The sequence below is a fragment of the Pezoporus wallicus genome, unplaced genomic scaffold (assembly GCF_028554395.1).
Source record: "Pezoporus wallicus isolate ANWC-B61680 ecotype Strahan unplaced genomic scaffold, APGP_CSIRO_Pwel_v1 contig_8512, whole genome shotgun sequence".
In the NCBI taxonomy this organism is placed as follows: domain Eukaryota; kingdom Metazoa; phylum Chordata; class Aves; order Psittaciformes; family Psittacidae; genus Pezoporus; species Pezoporus wallicus.
The window spans coordinates 497,661-517,940 of record NW_026635168.1 but is presented as its reverse complement, the minus strand read 5'-3'; the positions used below and the strand labels follow the sequence as shown (position 1 = coordinate 517,940).

Here is a 20,280-nt window from a genome sequence, read left to right as displayed (position 1 = left end):
ACTTCATGGGTGAAAACAGTTTAGAAAGCATTTAGTTTCAGTGACCAAACCATTAAATCATTCATATGTGTGCCAGCAATACATGGCAGTTTGCTCAAAGATCAACTATACACCGTAGTGTCCAGTTCTAATAGTTATTGATGGGCTGTGAGAGATTCTAATCTGCTTTCTAAATTAACCACCTTCACAGGAATGATATTCTTGGATTCTTGTAGTAGAAGGGTAAGGGCTTAAAAGCTGTTTATAACCTAGGAAGCAAACAGCAATGACAACTGCTGGGTGCGAGAAATTGTAGGGAAGCTTAAAGAGTTATGAACTAGCTCAGGTTAGGAATAACTTCTGGCATATGGCATATATAAAGCATAATGTTATATGGCAATATAAAAAATAAACTACAAACATAAAATGTGTGTGATATGTCTTTAAAGAAATGTAATGCTGCTTGAGAAAGTAAACCAAAATGTGAGTAATATTAAAATAAGAGCTGACAGTCAAGGACAGAGATGTCATGTGTGTGCCAAAGTAAATATGGATTCTACTGTGGACTTCTTTTTTTTTTCCTCTTGATGTCTTCTGGCTACCTAATGATGTGAAAACCAGTTTGGGCTGAAGCTACAAACCAGGTGTTAAGTTTTTGTTACTGCATTACAAATTAAGCTCATCAGTATCAGCTTGTTATATTTACTAATGGTCTTATTTTAACTCTATTATGACCCTGGAGCGCAAAACCAACATCAAAATGAGTATTTTCATCTGCAGATACATATATTCAGCTAGCTGGCAGGGTTGTATGTTAATTAACTTTGCTACTCCATGTTCTGCTACATTAAATGCTATCTCATTTCTGTGCCATTAATTGATAGGCAAATCTAGCTTTGGAAATACGGTGTTCCAGTAGGAATTTGGTTCTTGTTTGTAGGTAAGTTCTATAATCAGGCATGTAGCGCTTGGTTTGCTGTTTTGAGGTGTGTTCTTTGCCTAATTATGTAATGCCCACAGTGATTTTTACCTGTATGATTGAAAACAAGCCCGGCTTCTGAACCTGTCAGTCTCTTATGCTGTAAATCATCTTATTTTAGTACAAAATATGTCCTTGCCTTAGTGATCATGCTGAAGGGCTTACTTGACACTTCAAATAGCATTAAATCAACTGACAGCAGGCCTAAAATGGTAACTTTTCCTCAAGTAGGAGTTAACAGCTTCAATTTTTTCAGTGGTTTTCCTTCTTGAGCAATTTTCCTCTAACTCTGTAGTAACAGTTATTCCCTAGAGAATACTGCAAAGCCATTCTGCAAATAGTTCATTATCTTTCAAACTGCTAGAGTGAATATATATTAATTTTGATTAGTATAAATAAAAGGAATAGTAGTCACACAGCTGATTATCGTCTAGTTTGGTCCAATTCTTTCTCTTATTCCTACTGCATAAATATGGCTTCAGTTTTCATAACTGCAAAGCATTTTGAATGGATTAGCCTGAGTATTTGGAAAGATACTTGTAACAAATTTGTGTTCCATTGTCTTAATTTTGTTGTGGAAAGTCATGAAATCTTACCTGATCTCCTTTGGAATAAGAGAAACTTGAATTCTTTAAGCTGCATGGCTCTTAACCAAGTAACCGATCTCTGTGTTATTCTATGTCATTGTTCCTTTTCGCAGTCCCCAAATTAAAGGTTTTTTCCTTGCTTTATGAAAGTGTTCAACACTGAAATGGACCCTTCAGCTAAAATCTCAGTACAATACTGCTGAATGATTTCTTTGTCTGTTATGGGACAAAAGTCTTAAAGCTACCATTTTTGAAGTCATCCTTTCCTGGAATAACCATTCCTGCTTGATGACTGTCCCAAAAAATGGGAGATGGAAAGTGATCTGCACAAACAGGAACAGTATTAAGTCTTAAAAAGTGAATGAAAAATGCTCACTAAGAATGCTACTCTAATCAAAACATGATAGGTTAGGTTTCCTTAGGTCTCTCTGAAGCTCTCCTCCTGGCTGCTGACAGCAGAGCAGATGGTATTGAACACATAACTGCTTGGATTTTTAAGGAAAGTACTATATTGAAGAAGCTGGTTGTGTTTGCCTGTCCCTCTGGATTGAACGTGTCTTATGTTTGTGACCTGGTGTTCTTGCTCTGAGGGATGTGCAGGATTAAAGTGTTCTCTTGTCAGTGCATCTTGACAACTGCAGGCAGATGTGTGCACATAAGATACTGCTTCTGTGTTTTTGGAGACTCATCTATGTTCCATTGAATTTTAACCCTGCTAGAGCTGTGTTCTACTTTGAATGTACAGACTATCACCATTGCAGACCTATAGTAGTATAATGCATGGAAGAAATAAGCATGTGCTTTGTTTGACATACCATTGGATCAGTAAACTTTCAATACTTGTGCAGGATAGATTTCAGTAGTACATGATTACTTCAGTAAGAAATCCATGTCAATGTTAAGAAGAACATAAGCTTGAATGAAGGAATCTGTATGCTCTTAAAAGCTGAATAAGTGCTTCTGAACAATATTAGCAGTGTACCCTTAGTCTTCCTTGTTAAGACATGTAGTCCAAGAATGGCTTGTAGGCAAACACACAAATGTGTATTAAATTAATTCATCAAGACAAGTTTATATTCATAACACTTCCATTTCAAATAGGTAAATAATATTCAGCATACTGCTTGGCTGTATTCTTTGCCTCAGTGTCATGCAGAACATAGACAAGACTTTCTAAATGCCAGCTGAATGGCAAAAGGTGTCTTTTTGTCTATTTGTGTCCCTTTCTTAGGACTTGCTGTTCCCACATAGATGTTTGAGAAGACTGTATAAAGGAGCTTCTAAACTGGCACGACTTAAAGGTGCTAGGATATTAACTTGTACGGTTTCTAGCTACCTCACAGCACTAAGCCGTAGATGAGTGACTCCGAAACTCCTTTAAATGTGTTTTGGCTGTTCCTACCGTAGGCATGGCAACTTTCCCTAGATTGGTATAATGAATGTTTGGTGTGTTCATCTGAATTTCAAAGTGCTGTAATTCTTGAACAGCCTTACATCTGCAGTTTGTCTCGAGCATCTTTGGGAATTAGAATTATGTAAATGTGGAATAGTCAAGATCAATGCAGAATAACAAACTTTCTCATTAGAGATCATTTGACACTTCAAAAGCCGACAACCTGAAGTGTGCTGTGATGTTGAATGTCTTTTTTTTTTTCAGTCCTTTTAGACAAAATGGATTACCTGCAGTGTATCGTAACAGAGCTAATATATTGAAAAACGGTGATTCAAGGAAGATAGAGTTGAAGTGTTATGTAAAGGGAGAACGGTGTTGTCACTTGTAGATTGCCTACATATAGGTTTGGCTTCAGTTGCATCTCAGATTTTTCTCAATAGTACATTCCTCCTGCCAGACGTTCCTTCAAAGCAGAAACGTTACTTGACATTTAACACTGACTACTATGCCACATGACAGGAGTTAACTTTGTCAGGGAAGGTGTGTAGCTGCTAATAACAGACTGATTCTGCTTGGACAAAAGCTGCAGGGCTCATTCTCTACTGGCAAAAGATCAGTTGTCTTTCCTCTCCTCAAAGAGGCTGTGACAGAAAATGGTAAAGCTGAAACTAGAGGCTTTTTTTTTCCTGCCCAGTGATGCATCTTTAGCTTTAGAGGCTTTGTCGCACTACCCCAGTGTAGTCATTTATTACTGTACTTAGTACAGTATAATGTACTGCAGGGTAAGATGCAGCCATTTGCTGAGCTGCTGAAATTGCTGAGGCAGGAGTAGGGAATGCACTGGGAAAGCAGCTTGCTAATAAGCAACCTAAGTGCTAGCCCTCACTGCAGGGCTCAACTGAAATGACTTATGTGCCATCAGTAACAGGAGGCGGGTGAAATGTGTCTTTTTATTTGGCACTGGAGCAGTCAATAGCACAATATGTATAGTTTTGGTGACCACACCTTAGAAAAGCTGTTGGAAAAACTGAGGGGAGAAGGTGACTGGAAAATGGAAGGGATGGGTGCTTTTGCTTGGTATGAGAACAGAAGTCATATACCAAAGAATTTCGTCTAGTGCAGAAAGGCTTAGGGATGAAACAGTACATGGAATCATAAGTAAAGAAATTGAAGTTTGGAATCAAATTGAAGTTTGAAATCAAACACAAGATTAGAACATGATTTAGTTGCTAGAACCAATTACTAAAAGTACCACCAGTATTGTCTCATGTTAAAGACAGTGTTCTTACAGATAATCAGTCAGTGTAAGTTACTCAAGTGGAAGAGGAGAGTTTACAGGTCATGGAAGGAGGGGCTGGCCACTTGGGAGGAATATAAGGCTGCTGCTAGAGGATGTAGGAAGACAGCTAGGATGACTAAGGCCTCCTTAGAATTAAACCTGGCGAGAAGGGTCAAGGACAGCAAAAAGAGCTTTTTCAAATACATGGCAGACAACACTAACACCAGAGGCAATGTAGGCCCACTGATGAACGGGATGGGTGCCCTGGTGACAGAAGATAAAGAGATGGCAGAGTTACTGAATGCCTTCTTTGTCTACTCTGCTGCGGGCAGTCCTGAAGAGCCCTGTACCCCTGAGACCTTAGATGAAGTCAGGTCAACGGAGCGGTTTGCCTTAGTCGATGAGGAATGGGTTGGAGACCAGTTGAGCAATCTGGACATCCATAAATCCATGGGTCCAGATGGGATGCACCCGCGGGTGCTGAGGGAACTGGCGGAAGTCATTGCTAGACCACTCTCCATCATCTTTACCAAGTCTTGGGAAACGGGAGAGGTGCCTGAGGACTGGAGGAAAGCAAATGTCACTCCAGTCTTCAAAAAGGGCAAGAAGGAGGACCCGGGTAACTATAGACCGGTCAGCCTCACCTCCATCCCTGGGAAAGTGATGGAACACCTTATCCTTGGTGCCATCTTAAGGCATATCAAGGATAAGAGGGTTATGAGGGGCAGTCAACATGGCTTCACCAGGGGGAAATCATGTTTGACCAATCTCTTAGCCTTTTATGAGGAAATAACACGGTGGATGGATGGCAGAGCAGTGGATGTGGTCTACCTTGACTTCAGCAAAGCATTTGACACAGTCTCCCACAGCATCCTCACAGCTAAATTGAGGAAGTGTGGACTGGATGATCAGGTAGTGAGGTGGACTGCGAACTGGCTGAAGGAGAGAAGCCAGAGAGTTGTAGTCTATGGGGCGGAGTCTAGTTGGAGGGCTGTAACTAGCAGAGTGCCTCAGGGGTCAGTACTGGGACCAGTATTATTTAATATATTCATCAATGATTTAGATGAGGGAATTGAGTGTACTATCAGCAAGTTTGCTGATGACACTAAGCTGGGAGGAGTGGCTGACACGCCAGAGGGCTGTGCTGCCATCCAGCGAGACCTGGACAGGCTGGAGAGGTGGGCAGGGAGTAACTTGATGAAATATAACAAGGGAAAGTGTAGAGTCCTGCATCTGGGCAGGAACAACCCCAGGTTCCAGTATAGGTTGGGGAACGACCTGTTAGAGAGCAGTGTAGGGGAGAGGGACCTGGGGGTCCTAGTGGACCACAGGATGACCATGAACCAACACTGTGCCCTTGTGGCCAAGAAGGCCAATGGCATCCTGGGGTGTATTAGAAGGGGGTGGTTAGTAGGTCGAGAGAGGTCCTCCTTCCCCTCTACTCTGCCCTGGTGAGACCGCATCTGGAATATTGTGTCCAGTTCTGGGCCCCTCAGTTCAAGAAGGACAGGGACCTGCTGGAGAGAGTCCAGCGCAGGGCAACTAAGATGATTAAGGGAGTGGAGCATCTCCCTTATGAGGAAAGACTGAGGGAGCTGGGTCTCTAGAGAAGAGGAGGCTGAGGGGTGACCTTATTAGTGTATATAAATATATAAAGGGGGAGTGCCACGAGGATGGAGCCAGGCTCCACTCCGTGGCAAACAATGATAGGACAAGGGGTAATGGGTACAAACTGGAACACAAGAGGTTCCACTTAAACTTGAGAAGAAACTTCTTCTCAGTGAGGGTGACAGAGCAATGGAACAGGCTGCCCAGGGAGGTTGTGGAGTCTCCTTCCCTGGAGACATTCAAAACCCACCTGGACACATTCCTGTGTAACCTTATCTAGGTGTTCCTGCTCTGTCAGGGGGATTGGACTAGATGATCTTTTGAGGTCCCTTCCAATCTCTAGCATACTGTGATACTGGGGTGCTTTAAAAATAGCCAGGTAAAACCAGAGTATCTGTGCTACACAGAGGCCATGGAAGATGCTCTCGTGTGAAAGCTGAGCTGTGTACACCATGGGATACTGTGTTTACTCTGTAGACAATAACTTTTCTGGCTCTTCTGTTGATGAATCTGTGGTTTGGCTGGCTGTCTTTGCTTTTTTCCTAACAGCTAGCTCTGCGGCTGGCTTTTGAGTAGGACATTCTGTCAATTACGCTGTTTATTTTCTCTGTAATCCTGTTAATGTGTGTAGCATTATAATACTTAATAGTAGCTTAATGAACTTCAGACTTTTTTTTATGAGCAGAGTAAGGGAGCTTCAATGTTAGTTATGCCTCACTTTAACTGATCTTAAGTAACTGGCGTTGCTGTAGTCACCACCTATACCATTGCTTTCTTAATTTGGGTTTCCCTTCAATCTCAAGCAGTTTACAGAGACTTCGCATTGATTTTGAAGTAACTGTTGTAACCAGCACCTTTTTATTCCTCCCCTGTGTAGGGGTAGGGGAATTGGGTGACAATTCATATTACTGCAGTCCAAGCCTATTTTGCTGTCTGACTTTTCACCTGTACGTTTTCAGGTAGGCAGTGTTACTGTGGTGTTTTCCAGTCTTCCTGTGCCTGCCAACTCTATGTCTTTTTTTGCTGTTTTCCCACCGTAAAAATATGCTTTCCCAGATGGTGCTGTTGTCAACCTCCTTGAGTCTGCCTTCTTCCCCAGCTGTGTAATGATAATAATAGAAAGGTTTGGGTTGGAAGGGTCCTTAAAGCTCATCCAGTTCCAAACCCCTGCCATGGGCAGGGACACCTTCTACTACATCAGCTTGCTCCAAGCCCTTTCCAACCTGGCCTTGAACACTGTCAGGGATGGAGCATAAGCATGGCTTCTAGATGATCCCTGGATTTACTCTCTATTGATCACAGGAAATTTTAAACTAATATAGAAGATTAATTTGACCTTTTTGTTTGTAACTGTTCATTATTACATTTCTATTCCATTTGTATAGAAGTAAATTCCATTGAAGGGTATGTTGCAGATTGGGGGTGTGTAGTATATAGTATGCGAGTAGTCATTGAAAGCTTAACACAGTGTTTTTTAAAGTTGTCCAAGTCAGTGTTTACTGTAGTTATATACAAAGAGTTTAAATGAATGTTTACCATGCTAGTGGATGTCCAAGTGCATCAGCAAAGCCTTTTGTAATACGAAGGTACTGCTCTTACGGATGTAATATGTATAGATAGTCAATCTTATTAAAGCTGTCTCTGGTACGTACTCTTGGCAGCAAGCCACTGAACGCTTGAGGCATGCTGGCCTATTTTCAGTTCTGTATTGATGTTAGTAAGCAATTAAAAATAGACAATTTACATCTTCAAAAATACATAAACAGCATTTTATGATATTGTGAATCACCTATTTTATACAACAAATAACCAATTTTATTACTGTTGGGGTTTTTCCCACTAAGGAAGCTTTCTTCTCTATAAAATGCTTCCTTTTTTCACCTAATTTTTTTTCAGCTTGTCTTAAGCCTCATTTTTCTTCTTTTTGATGAATTATCTTGTTTTGAGGATAGTTCATGGGGGGATTTGAAAGTATCAAGTATTTCATGTTTTGCTACTCATCTCTGATTGCCATCTCTGTGCCTTGTTAGATTCACATTTCGTATGTGAAATATTCTGGCTTATATTTTAAGCCAGAAATGTTCATGTGAATTATAAGGGATTTTATCAAGCATTAATTTTGACAGCTTTCCAGGCTTGTGGCTAGAGATGCCATTAAAAAAAAGTACATATACATATGCAGAGTGGAGGCTGATGGAGAGGAATGACTTGACCTGACTGCTTCAAACAGTAAAATACGTTACATAAATTAAACCCCTTGCATGAACACTACATAAACTTTGAGTGAAGGCTGTATGGCTACTAGAGAAATGATGCTTTTATTCTGCTTAAGCAAGAAGTTCTTCACTGTGAGAGTGCTGAGGCACTGGAGTGGGTTGCCCAGAGAAGTGGCAAATGCTCCATCCCTGGCAGTATTCAAGGCCAGGTTGGACAGAGCCTTGGGTGACGTGGTCTAGGGCGAGGTGTCCTTGCCCATGGCAGGTGGTTGGGGTTAGATGATATGAAGGTTCTTTCCAACCCTAACTATTACATGATTCTGAAGTCATTTTTTGACAGGATCAAATGCAAAGTTGCTGTTTAACTGGTGCTAAAACATAGGAGTGGTTGTCTTGGTGAATTTAAAGCCACACATCTAGATCTGAAACTGAATATTGAAGAGTTTGAGTTTTTACATTTGGGAACAGACTAATCGAAACACTCTTACCTCTTAGACACAAAATCATTGTTGACTCTTTAAAACCTGTTTGTAGTGAAGTTTGAATTTTTACCTGCTCTGAAATAAAACTCTACCTCCCATATTAATCTATGTATTGCTGTCTTTTAGTTATGACTGTGAAACCAATGAATGATTATAATGTAAGTGAAAAACTTCAATTTGCTTGGGGTGTAGTTACGATTTAAGGATGTTTTTCTTCAAAAAAGAAAACAGATGTAATGCTTCTATGTATGTCTGATGTCTAAATGGAAAGTCAGATCTTTCTGAAGGCATCCCAGGGGCACTCATAAATTCCATGTTTGAAGAGGTCACTTCTAGAATGTGACTGAACCAAACCACTTGGGTTAAGTTATTGTTGCTGAACTTGGACATCATACTTTGACTACTGAGATGTGATTTAGTTTTGTAGGGAGGGAATAAAATTTGCTTGAGGTCTTCCAAATACTTGAGCATTTTATCAGGAGTTGCACAAGTCCTACCAAAGAAGAAAGGTGAACAAGTTTGGTAGGCACTTGCTGGTTTTAGCAAGACTCTGGTTTGTTTGTATTTACAGAATTCCTGTAAATATGTGGAAATACTACCACTTTTCTTCTAATTCTGTGTTGCTCAGAAGTATATCTGTAGTAATCATCATGATAAAGGAATCCTCATTCTTTGTAGTATTTTATACCTCAATAATTGGAGTTGTGTGCAGAATGATAGGGTTGGTAACCTCCCTCCCTGGAGGCACTTGCAGCTTAAAAGCAGCAGTGATATTTTAAAAGCTGTATATATGTAAATCAGGCAGATCAGAGTGATGGATAGATGTATTCTTAGTTTAAATAAGTCACTCTGATTTCCTTTGAGTGTCTTCAGCCTTCATGTGCAGTAGCTTTCTGTAATAGTAAATGCTTTTCTCTAAGGCTTGCACCATTGTAATGTAATTAAATAGTTAGTTTATGATAAAGTTCATCCAGTGCTTGAATAGTTGGCCTTCTGATACCTGATTAGTGACTGTTGAATAGAAGGGAAGCTTAGTTCACTGTAGTCCAGTAGGCTTTTTTTTTAAGCAGAAATGATAAAGTCTAGGTGGTACTTTCTTGCTTGTACTAGAAAGAAGAATACTTATGCTGTGTGCCCCCTCTTACTATCTGGGTAATTGTCAGCATTACTTAAGGACAGAGTTCTCCTCCTTGAGCCATTTGAAACTATTTGTTATTACAACTGTAGAAGCCTGACTAAGTGCTGTTAATCAGCCCTCCTACCTAGGGTCAGGTATTCTGCAGTGGTAAGCAAGTTAAGGCAAGGTAACTTAGGCAAAACATCCATGGCAATGCACAGGAGGCTGGGAAGTCTGTGGTAAAAGTTTCAGTAACAGTACTGAAACACTCCCATGTGCAGCATAGGGTTCTCCTGTACTTCAGCAGTACTGGAAGTCAAGTATAGCAATCACTTTTACAGTGTGAAAACTGAAGTTGTGAAATGAGGCAGGACTTTACAGTGTTGCAAAAGACGGTTATTAAAGACCTCAGAATTGCTTTTTAATTTATATACAAGTCAGAAAACGTTTGCCATGCTGCTGAATGCTGTGTCAGGCAACAGATTCCCTGCTTCAGCTTTTTCTCCACCTGCAGAACCGGTGGCAATATGTCTCTAAAAGTGTGTATTTACATTCACTCAATATTATATGTAAACAAATTATATAAGAGAGGCTCTTCATAGCAGCATATTAAATCTTAATGCTGTTTTGGGAGCTGAGACAGTATTTCTGTACAGCGTATACAACTCTGAATTGCAGAATACCTTCAGAAAACTATTCAGCATTAGGGTCTTAATAGGGACTCTTCTGACTGGAACCAATGTAGATGGTTCTGACGCTGTTAACTGGTTCCTATTCATGCAAGATGTGGTAGACAAGTAGTACTCCAGTGCTGGCTGTGCAGAAGAGCTGTGGTGGTTTTCATAAAGCCAAATAATCCTGTTACTCCTTTCTTCTATTTCATTAGTCCTAGCTAATGCAATATACCATGGAGAAGCATCAAGAGTAGGCACCACTGAAAAAGGAAGATAGGAAAGCATGATCAGATCAAAAAAACTTGGGTGATAAGAGCACGTGTGGGTTTTTTAGATGCCTATTGCCTAATGTGTGTCAGTATTTTTCTTCTGTTGATGTGCATGATTCAGACTTCTGACTAATTTTTTATTAAATGCAAAAGCTATTTCTGATTCTACAAATGATTTCTTAAATGCTTTCTTTATATTGTTCCTTAACTTTCCAGTCAACAGAGAATAAAATCCTATTTATTGGTGCAGTTCAAATGTGATTGTTAGTTCTGAAAGAAACTCTTTTAGTTAAAAATGTTCTCCTCTGTTTTCTGGATACATCTTCTCTATTTAATAGAGACGGCTGCCAAGCTTTGACTTCTTTTGGCAACTGCAAATCTAATTTGCATTTCTGCATCAAATAGAACCTTTTTTTAGTTGAAATTTTCAGCAGGAATGTAGAGGTTCTCTTTTTATTTAAGAGTTTTGTCTGCCTCAGCAGCAGCTACAACCTTTTTGCTCATCACTGAAGATTGCTATGCTAACATCTGATTGATAGATGCGTGGAGTTAGGATTCTCTCACCAGCTCATCGACTTAAAACAAATGCTGCCTTATGCTGCTTTATTTTTTTCTGATGAAGCTTAAACTATAAAAAGCTAACAAATGGGATGAAACCAGTGATTTGTTTCTGCCTACCATATCCAGTCCTGGTTTTAATGTAGAAGAAAATGCTTTTGTGTTAATTTGGTATAAAAACAAATGCTGTTCATCAAGAGGACATACAGCTCAAGTAGGCTTGAGGAGATGCAGTGGTATTATTTTTAACTTAAATTGAATTGTCTTTCCATTCAGCAGCTGTAAGGAAAATATGCAAGCAAGGTAATGAATATGGCTGCATTATATGTTAAATTACTTATACAGATGAGTTATATAGACAGGAGGGTTTTTATACGGCCACCTTATCGCACACAGGGGAGTAATGCACTTTTTTTCCACTTAAGCATATCATCAGAAAAACTTCAGACTACCAAAAAGGAAGATTACTCTCATGGTCTTGTAGAAAAACTTTATATAGAGAGATATTCCTGTTATAGAATAAGCTTGGCGTTCTTTCAATCCATTTTGCCAGCACATTGGTAAAATTAGTATTTTTTCATATCCTTAAGGGGATGGGAGTATCAGTGGAAGTCCAGTTTTAATTTTGTTCTATCAACTTGTAACTGCCTTAGCTCTGACTTACTTGGATTTGATAACACCACCATTAGAGCAGTGTGAGGCTCTGTATTCTTTTGATGGTGTCATGGTTTTGTTATGATCATGCAATCTATAAAATGCAGCTAAATATTCTTAATATTTTCCTTTTAAACTCACTTTCAAGGCATACCAGAGCAGTCCTTAGTAAAAGCTGCAACTTGTGCTGCATTTGTATACATGTGGCCTGTTTGGTTCTGTTCTGATAAACCTAACCTGATCTCATACGCTTTTCCAATATTAGACTTCAACTAAAACTCAATAATTGTAGATGTAGGTAAAGTAGAATTAGATTCTCCTCTTTTATATAGTTCTTGCTTGCTTGAGCAAATGTTACGAGATTGTCATGGTTGGATTGAGGTAGTCAGCCAAGCTTTGAGGAAACCCAGTACTCCTGTGTGTGAACCGCACAGAAGTGATGGTGGGATCTGGTCACTTTGTGCAGAGCTCCTAGGTTTAATCTTTGTTTTCTCACATTCTGTTTTATAAATAGACTCAGAAGAATATTGTTGCTATGTCACTTCTGGAATGTTTCAGTGCATGGAGATGCAGTCTTTAAAATACACTGCAATGTTTTGTCAAGAGCTGTCCTAAAAGCCAGAGGTCTCAGTCTTTTGTATCTCTATTCTAGTTCTGTTGAACAGTTGATTGCTGTGTAAAGTATCAGTGCAATTTAATAAGACCTGCTTTCTTTCTGTTTTTGAAGGACTTGGTAAATATTGAGATGTTTTTGACTGCTAAAGAAGTGGAAGAGTCATTGGAAAGACAAGAGACGATGACTTGCTTGGCTTGGTGTCATGATAACAAATCCAGGCTTAGAAAAATGAAGGTATGAAAATATAACATGTTCATGTTTTGCTTAAATTGTTTTCTAAGTGTTTTCTAAACTACTTGGATATTTGATGTGGTCAATTTGGTTTAAATTATAGGTCTTGAATGAGGCCTTGTATAAGAGTAAGGACAGTAAGTACAATACTCTCCTTTTAAGAAGACATAGGTTGCTGGAGCTACACTAGCTCATGCAAATGCCAAACCTGAAGCTGGGCGCAGGTGATTTTATGGGTGCAAGTGTTGTCTCAACAAATTGTGCTCAAATAAACTAATAACATTCAGCTGGTTTCAGTGTGACTTACACGTGTAAATGCTGAAGTATGCAGTGTCTTGTGCATGTGAACTTGCATTTATGATTCTTTGCATCCTGCTGAGAATATAACTCAGCTTATACATGAAGGTATTTAATGGTAAACCAGTGTCCACATGCTTAACATCGAAAGGTATTTCATACAGATTTTTGCCTTAGTATTTAAGTGTTGCATATAATAAAATAGAACTTGAGGAAAGAACTAATTTTGTGTGAGAAACTATTACTGAAATGCTTTTCCAAGAATAAAAGCAGAGTGTAATCAAGTAATAAACATGGTAGGTCTTTCTCTAGCCACTGAATACCATGATCTGAACATGCTGCCTACTTGTTCCTATGTAGTGGGTTTAAATTCCCTTGTCTCTTAAATTGTGCCTTTCAAACCATGCTGTAGTCTTCCATAGGGCTTGCAGAAATCTGTTTTTAACTGATATTAACCAAAATCCCTGCCTCCCTCAACAACGTTTGTGTCTGATCTTTTTAAACTAAGCGCTTTCTTTAACTAAAAAGTGTTTAAGTGCTCTTAATGATAAGCAAAGAGTGACATTCTCTGTCACTCAGGGGCGCCAAAATGAGAATGAACTGAAGATGGGATGCAAAAGTAAATCGACCAGTGATTACTCTAAAGACAGTGATGATCTTGTTATGGAAGCCTTTAAAGGAAAACCAGAATTGGTATGTAACTACTGCATAATTATATTGCTAAAAAATCCCCCTTGTGTAATCTTTAATATATTAAGTAATATAAGAAAGAAAATCTGAACATCTTTTTCATCACCAAATCTTCAACAAATAATAAATAAGGAACATCCTCCCCATTCCTCTTTTTGTAAAACAAAAATCTATTTCTGCAAGCCCTAATTTATTTTTTTTTCCTAAGCCAAGCGAAAACCAAAACTGAAGTTGTGAGAGATCAGCGTTAGAAGAGGAGAAATCACTGTGCTTCTTTTTTGCGACACAAATGAACAATTCTTCTGTTTCTGGTTGCTTAGCTACTCATCAGTGTTAATGTTCTAAAATCCCAGCCACCACCTTAATGCAAGCCTAAGCTAAAAATTAAATGGTATGTTGGCCTGGGAGAGCATTTACAGACTTGCGGTCTCTACAGATGTGAGCTGTGTAAGCTGTGAATACGTGCTGTGGAATTGTTTGAAGATACACGAAGTTGAGGTGTATGCATCACCTGATTGTCTAGGGCTCTTTAGTTACTTGTCTGCAGAGCCCATATAGCCATTGGCTTGCAGCTTACTTCAAGATTTATAAAAACAAAACACAGTCTCTGAAGATGGTTTTGGGATGCGGTGGGGTTTTTTGCTGTTGAAATATCTTAATGAAATAATAAGCCCTAGGATTTAGTATCATTAAGAATAAAAGCTTGATTGGTTTTGTCATAGAAACAAACTGAACTAAAATTCTCTGTGTGGGTTTGTGTAGATTGAGTAACAGTATTTTATGATAGTCCTGTTTGAAAATTTAAAATAATAAATTCTTATTCTCTGCTAAACATGGGCTTGAGTACAGGAAAAAATGTATAGCTGGAAAACAGTTTGCTTTCTGTTCCTTAAACGTCTATATCTTAACATCTATGCACAGAATGCATCACTTTTACGTTCAAATGGGTTACATTTCAAATCTGAAAAGAAACTGTTTGTTGCAGGGTGTGCAGTAGTCCCCCCAAGCAGTTAACTGATAGATTTGGAGTTGCTCAAATTCCTGTCGAAGTCACTGAGGAATTTTGATATTACTGTGCTGATGGACAATAAACAAAAGGCAACTGTTCATTAAAAGCATGGGGAAATAAAAAACACTTCCCGAATGGAGCCTGATAACTCGGGGAATACAACTCCTCTCTAGATTCGGAGGACTTTGGGTTGTCATTGTATTCTTAAGGTATTAAAAGAGTTGACTGTGTCCCTATAAAGAAGCACAGCAACTTGTTCTTTGGGGGGGGGGATCTTTTTAATTCCACATATTCCAAGCTGTTTTATAGATTTTGTGAACTGCTGATGGAATTTGATTTAAAGGGACACTGTCAGCTTCATTAGGCTTCACATTTTACCTTTTTCCAAAAGAAACAGGTAAATGCCACTTGGTTTTCTTGTTTGAGACTTGTTTCCAGCATGGCTTTTTAGGTCTTTGCCAACAAGAGCGGGATAGAAGTTTCTGAAGAAAAGGAGGAAGGAGATTGCAGCAACGTGAGCTCTGTGCTGGCTGTTGTTAATATTGGGGACTTTCAAAGTAGTGTTCAGACTTGTTTCTTCCTTGCAGTCTTTGGGTAGACCTCTTATCTAAGTTATCACATAGCCCTGAACTGGTGTTGAATCTACTACTTTAAGTTGTAAGAAAGTAAGAAAGCAGTTGCTTACGCTCACTTGCATCTCAGGTAACGATGCTTGTAGTCATTAGGAAAAAGTTTATCCCTGCTAAAGACTGGAGTTTTGAAGGAGGGAAAGAGGAGATTTTTGTTTGCTTTTAGGGAATTCTGGGCTGATGTCTTCTCCACAGAGACAGCATTTCAATCGCATGAATGCCTAAAAGCAAGCAAACAAGGTTGCATGTTATTAATGCTTTTTTTTTTTGTTGTGCACATGTGGTATTTAACATACTTTGCAGTGCAGTTTTGGCACCATCTAAAACCCTGTCTTGTCTTTAATCTCAGAGCTGTCTGGAGTTCAGCCTAAGGATTCAGGAGTTCATCGAACTCATTCGACAGAACAAGAGACTGGATGCTGTGAGGTATGAAATCAGGGCGCTTACCAAAGCATGTTCTTAACAAGATGGTATCATGCTTCATTAGAAACATTTTGCAGCACCCAGAAGCCCCACTCCTGTAATGGATCTTACTAGTGTTGTAATCGGTCTTTTGATTTAAGCTGGGATTGCATTTTCTTCTTAAGGCCAGGTGTCATTCCACAAATGCACCTTTTGACAAACTTTAGTTGTCATTGAAATTTGGTATCTTCTTACTTTTATAAAATAATGGTATTTTCTTGTGGCATACAATGTAATGACCACATTTACCCTTATCCAGTTTCCAAGAGGAGCAGCTCGCTTCTCATAAGAACTCAAGTTTTAATCGCAAAATACTAATAGGTTAATGAAACACCCATCTAAAGTTTAACATTTCAATTTTTACTGAGTCGTCTTCTGTTTTACTATCTTCAGTAAACTTTTTGTTCTGTAAGTTGTGCTTTAGGTCAGGTTCACCTTTTATATTGAATGGAGTTCTCTATTGTCATGTCTGTGAGAACAGTGAGCTGTGTTCTGTTATTCCCACTACTCCCTCTCCCTGGACCAAAATGAAGAAACTAGTTCAATATCCATTTTCACCTCTTTTGAGCTAGTTCACTGGGGGCTAATTTGAGCAGTTTTACTTTCTTCTCAAGGTGGTATGAATTAGACCTCATCACTGGCTGACTTCAACTACAAGACAACCTTTATGGCAATACTTATAAATTGCTTCATGTGCTGGTATTATGCTTTAAAGGTAGTGATCCTGATTTAAGGTGTTGCAGTAATGTTGCAGGATAACACAGGAAACCAGTTCTGCTGAACTGAATGGAATTCTGATAGTGGGACTGTAAAGTGTGTCGATAATTCTGATAAGCGGTGATCTTGCCAGCGCCACAAAGTATGCTGCAAGTGGCAGCTTACACATGGACAAGGGAGGGAGAAACTCACAGCAGGTTCTGTTTTAAGAAGACTTAAATCTCTGGAGAAATGACAAGCTTTACAGCCAGAACTGAAGCTTTGCTGGTACATTCTGGTGATCACACTGTTGCTGCTTAACACTTCTGATAATCTTTATGTTAAGGGAGTTTCAAGTCTTCCTGCCTTTAGAAACCATAGTAGGTGCTCCAGAAATTGAAACCAGCAGGAAGGAGCTTGTATTTATGGCAAAGTTCTGTGCTGGTCAGGAACACAAAGCTATAGAAAACATAATTTATCATAACATGAGCACAGGCTGAAAGCATTCTAGCTCATTCCCAAGTTTTAGATGTAGAAACTTTTGCAGGGCAAACCACATAACTTTTCTTGAATACAATGGGCGCCAGAGTTATTTAAAACAAGAATAAAGGAAGTTAAAAGCATGTGGAAAGGCCAGTCTAATACTACCACCACTCCCAGAATTACTCACCTGAAGTTTTCGGCTTATTTTCAGTTGCTTATTTCTAATTGCATTCAAATATGTTGCTCCCTAACTTGTATCATTCCTACTTTGCCCTACTTGGACCTAAATCATTGGTTTGATCCCAGCCAATGCAAATGTGCAATCTGATAAACTGTAGCTAATTTTAATGTTAATAATTAAAGAAAAAACCAAACACCTACATGCTGGCTTTTAGAGATGTGCAGCTACCCTTTGATGGAGTTCTCAAGTCCTAAGGACTTGTCAGGTACTTATGAAAAGGATGAAAGGCACTCAACTACATTATCTATCTTCTGAAGTCCACAGTGTTCTTTATAGCCAACGGATACTGTGCCTTTGTGCCTTTAGCCTCATTCTCTGCTAAGTTTACTTCTCTGCCAAATGTGCAGTCGTGCGTCTTAACAATGAGTAGTCCATGCTCTGAAAACTGTTTTCTTTGAGTGGCAGCTTCCTGATGTAGGTTGGAAAGCAGAGGGCACACATAGAGCTGAAATAAGGTGATAGGCTGAGAACTAGGACAAAGCAGATAAGGTTTATTGTTGCTACTGGATATTTGTTTCCCTCTGATCCCTTTTCCACACTGGAACTGTTAAAATTTGCAAGTTGTCAACCCTCAAGAGGACCAAGCACTCCTGGTGCAGAATAACTTGTGCTGTCATGGCCTCTGAGGTTTAAAAATTACAGCCCCATCTACATTGCAAATAGGCATAAGATATTCAATGTTGTTAGGGGTGAAGCATATATATTGCATATACCTATTGAAATTCAGGGTTGACATACATCTTGTACTCGGCAATTATAAATTGCCAGTCATAACAATGCTGCCTTGACTTCATAATGACTTGTAAAATGAAAAGGAGCCACAGAAGTTCTGTATCTCAATCCACTCCTTTTATCAGGGTGAGTTTTGATAAATAGGTACATTCAGAGTTCAAAATCTCAACACTTTCCTTAAATAATACGGCTCTAAAATGTTAGCTTTTACTATTCTCCTTTGCTTCAAAATGAATATGTAATGGAAAAAGGAATATATTTGGGGAAGGTGTAGCATAAATCTCATTGCTTCTAGCAAACTGTTGCAACTTGTGTTTTTATTAGCTTGCTTCTGTTAAGTGCCTGCAGCAGGATTCTTTCAGCATTGTGTCCGTGGCGCAATAAATAGGTCAGGCATCCATTAGAAAGCAGAGAAAGAGGCTGTTTACCAAGTAGTTTCCTGTACGAGTGGAACTCAGAGAACTGACATTTTGTTGAAACGCAGCTGGTGTTTAAATAAGTTTGAAAGCTTTGCTTGCTGCCTGCTGAGAACCCCTAAAGTGACACATTGCTTTTAGGTTAGAATTAATGTGAGCTTTAAAAGCATACATCTTGCTAAGTGAGCGTTTGAATTTCTGTAGCATTTTAGAATAGGAGTACAAACAGAGCTTCCTCTAAAGTAGCTCATCAGAGTAGTCTTGAAAGTGCGAGTTTCAAGAATGTACGAAAACTATTCCTTGACTACAAAGAAGAAGTATCTTAAGCTTCAGTGCATCAAAGGTTTTGCCTTGTATCATTCGGTTTTAACTCCCACAGTCTCCTTAGGTCTTTCTTGTAAAGCTCATACTTATTAGAGTAACAATGAATGACTGATGACACTAATTTCACACAGTCGGGGCTCTCACTAATTTCATCCTGGGAAATCTGACAGCATTCTACTACTTTGCTTTTATGGGATGCCAGAGATACACGGAGTTCTTAGCTAAACGCTTAACAAAACACCCTGTGCACTTCTTGTTCTTGGTTATAAAGGACAAAAGGAATAAATATAGCTGATGGTGCATGGGGATAAGAAAAGGTTGCCACAGTCTGTTCATCTTGGTAAACTTCTATAAGGCTGAATAAACAGTTTGTTGTGGGCTGGGGCATGGGGTTTGGCAGGCGTATAGAAAGAAAACTTCTGAGCACGCTGAGTACAAATTTTTCTGGTAGTCATAATGGTCCCTGAGATAAAGGCATTCTGGAGTCAGTCGAAAGGCTGAGCAGGAGAACAAGTCCTTTCTTGATAACACCTCATACTTGTGTTCAGTTGTTGCTACTTCCTGATAAATAGGTTCATTCTTACATTCAGGCATATGTAGATATAACCATACAGTGTAACTTACACTTTATTAACAGTTTAATGTACCTTTAGTAGACAGTGAACTGTAAATCAAGTCTTCATAAATATCCTTTCACTCTTGGATTTGTCAAGTGCAATATGCCTGCCGTACCCACATGGGGTACATGGAGGGACAGCCGTTTCAAACAAAAGATGATGGACTTTGTCCCCACAGAGTTTACAGAATCGGTTTGGGATGTGGAGAAAAACTATTTCTGCCTATTAATTTGATCTGTCAAAAGAATTCTGTGGTTTAGTGATGGTCTCCTGGCTCTGGCCATACTGACTACTGTGTGCTAATGGTGGTTAAAACATGGTAAATAAGCGTTTTAAGGTTCATACATGCCTCCAAGAACACAGCGCTTGCCCAAAGTGATGGAAATAGCTGAATGAAAAGAGAATGGATGAATAATGGCATGGTGGCAAATAAGGTGTTCTCTAAATGTTGTGCATTTACCAGTACTCACATAGTGCTGTTTCTTGCTTCCCAATCTAAAAATGACTCCAGAGTGCTATGAATTAATGAACGTGCTTCTCTTTTAAGGGTACTCTTGCATGTTAATTTATATGTGCTGGCACTCGGAGGATGAAGTTCAGACACTGGCAAGGCAGGCTTTGTGGGGAAAATAGGCTTATTGTCTTAAGGGGCATAGGTGGAAGGTAAAGTCAGAAAATGAAGACTAACAGAAGGTCTCTTTAGAAGACTTAACTCCTTCTGGCTGACCCCAAAATGGCCACCACATCCCAGTGTTCCGTACTCTACAAATGATGGAAACGCTGGCTTTCTGGGTGTTTCTCCTTTGATCAGTTAGCACACAGGGATTATATATCATACATACACAAAATCAATGTTGATTCTAGCTCTTCCTAAACATGTGGAGTAAGTGTGGGCAGTATTTGCCTGTTGCAGCTCAGGGTCTTCCTGCAAGAAAGTGGGTCATATTGTTGGAATGCTGTCTCTAAGAGCAAACTGTGAAGGCCTGGTGGGAAGTGGGACCACAAGGCTGGTGCAGAACTAAACATCTGCTTAGTTTTAACA

General features: G+C 39.3%; 1 protein-coding gene across 1 annotated transcript in view; it reads left to right on the top strand.

Moving 5' to 3' along the window:
- MAEA (macrophage erythroblast attacher, E3 ubiquitin ligase) overlaps positions 1 to 20,280 on the top strand; it is a 35,911-nt gene that overhangs the window by 9,143 nt on the left and 6,488 nt on the right. The window contains exons 3-4 of the mRNA XM_057409920.1: positions 12,523 to 12,645; positions 15,617 to 15,693. Of these exons, the coding sequence (XP_057265903.1) occupies positions 12,523 to 12,645; positions 15,617 to 15,693 (200 nt within the window). The remainder of the gene's footprint in view (positions 1 to 12,522; positions 12,646 to 15,616; positions 15,694 to 20,280) is intronic.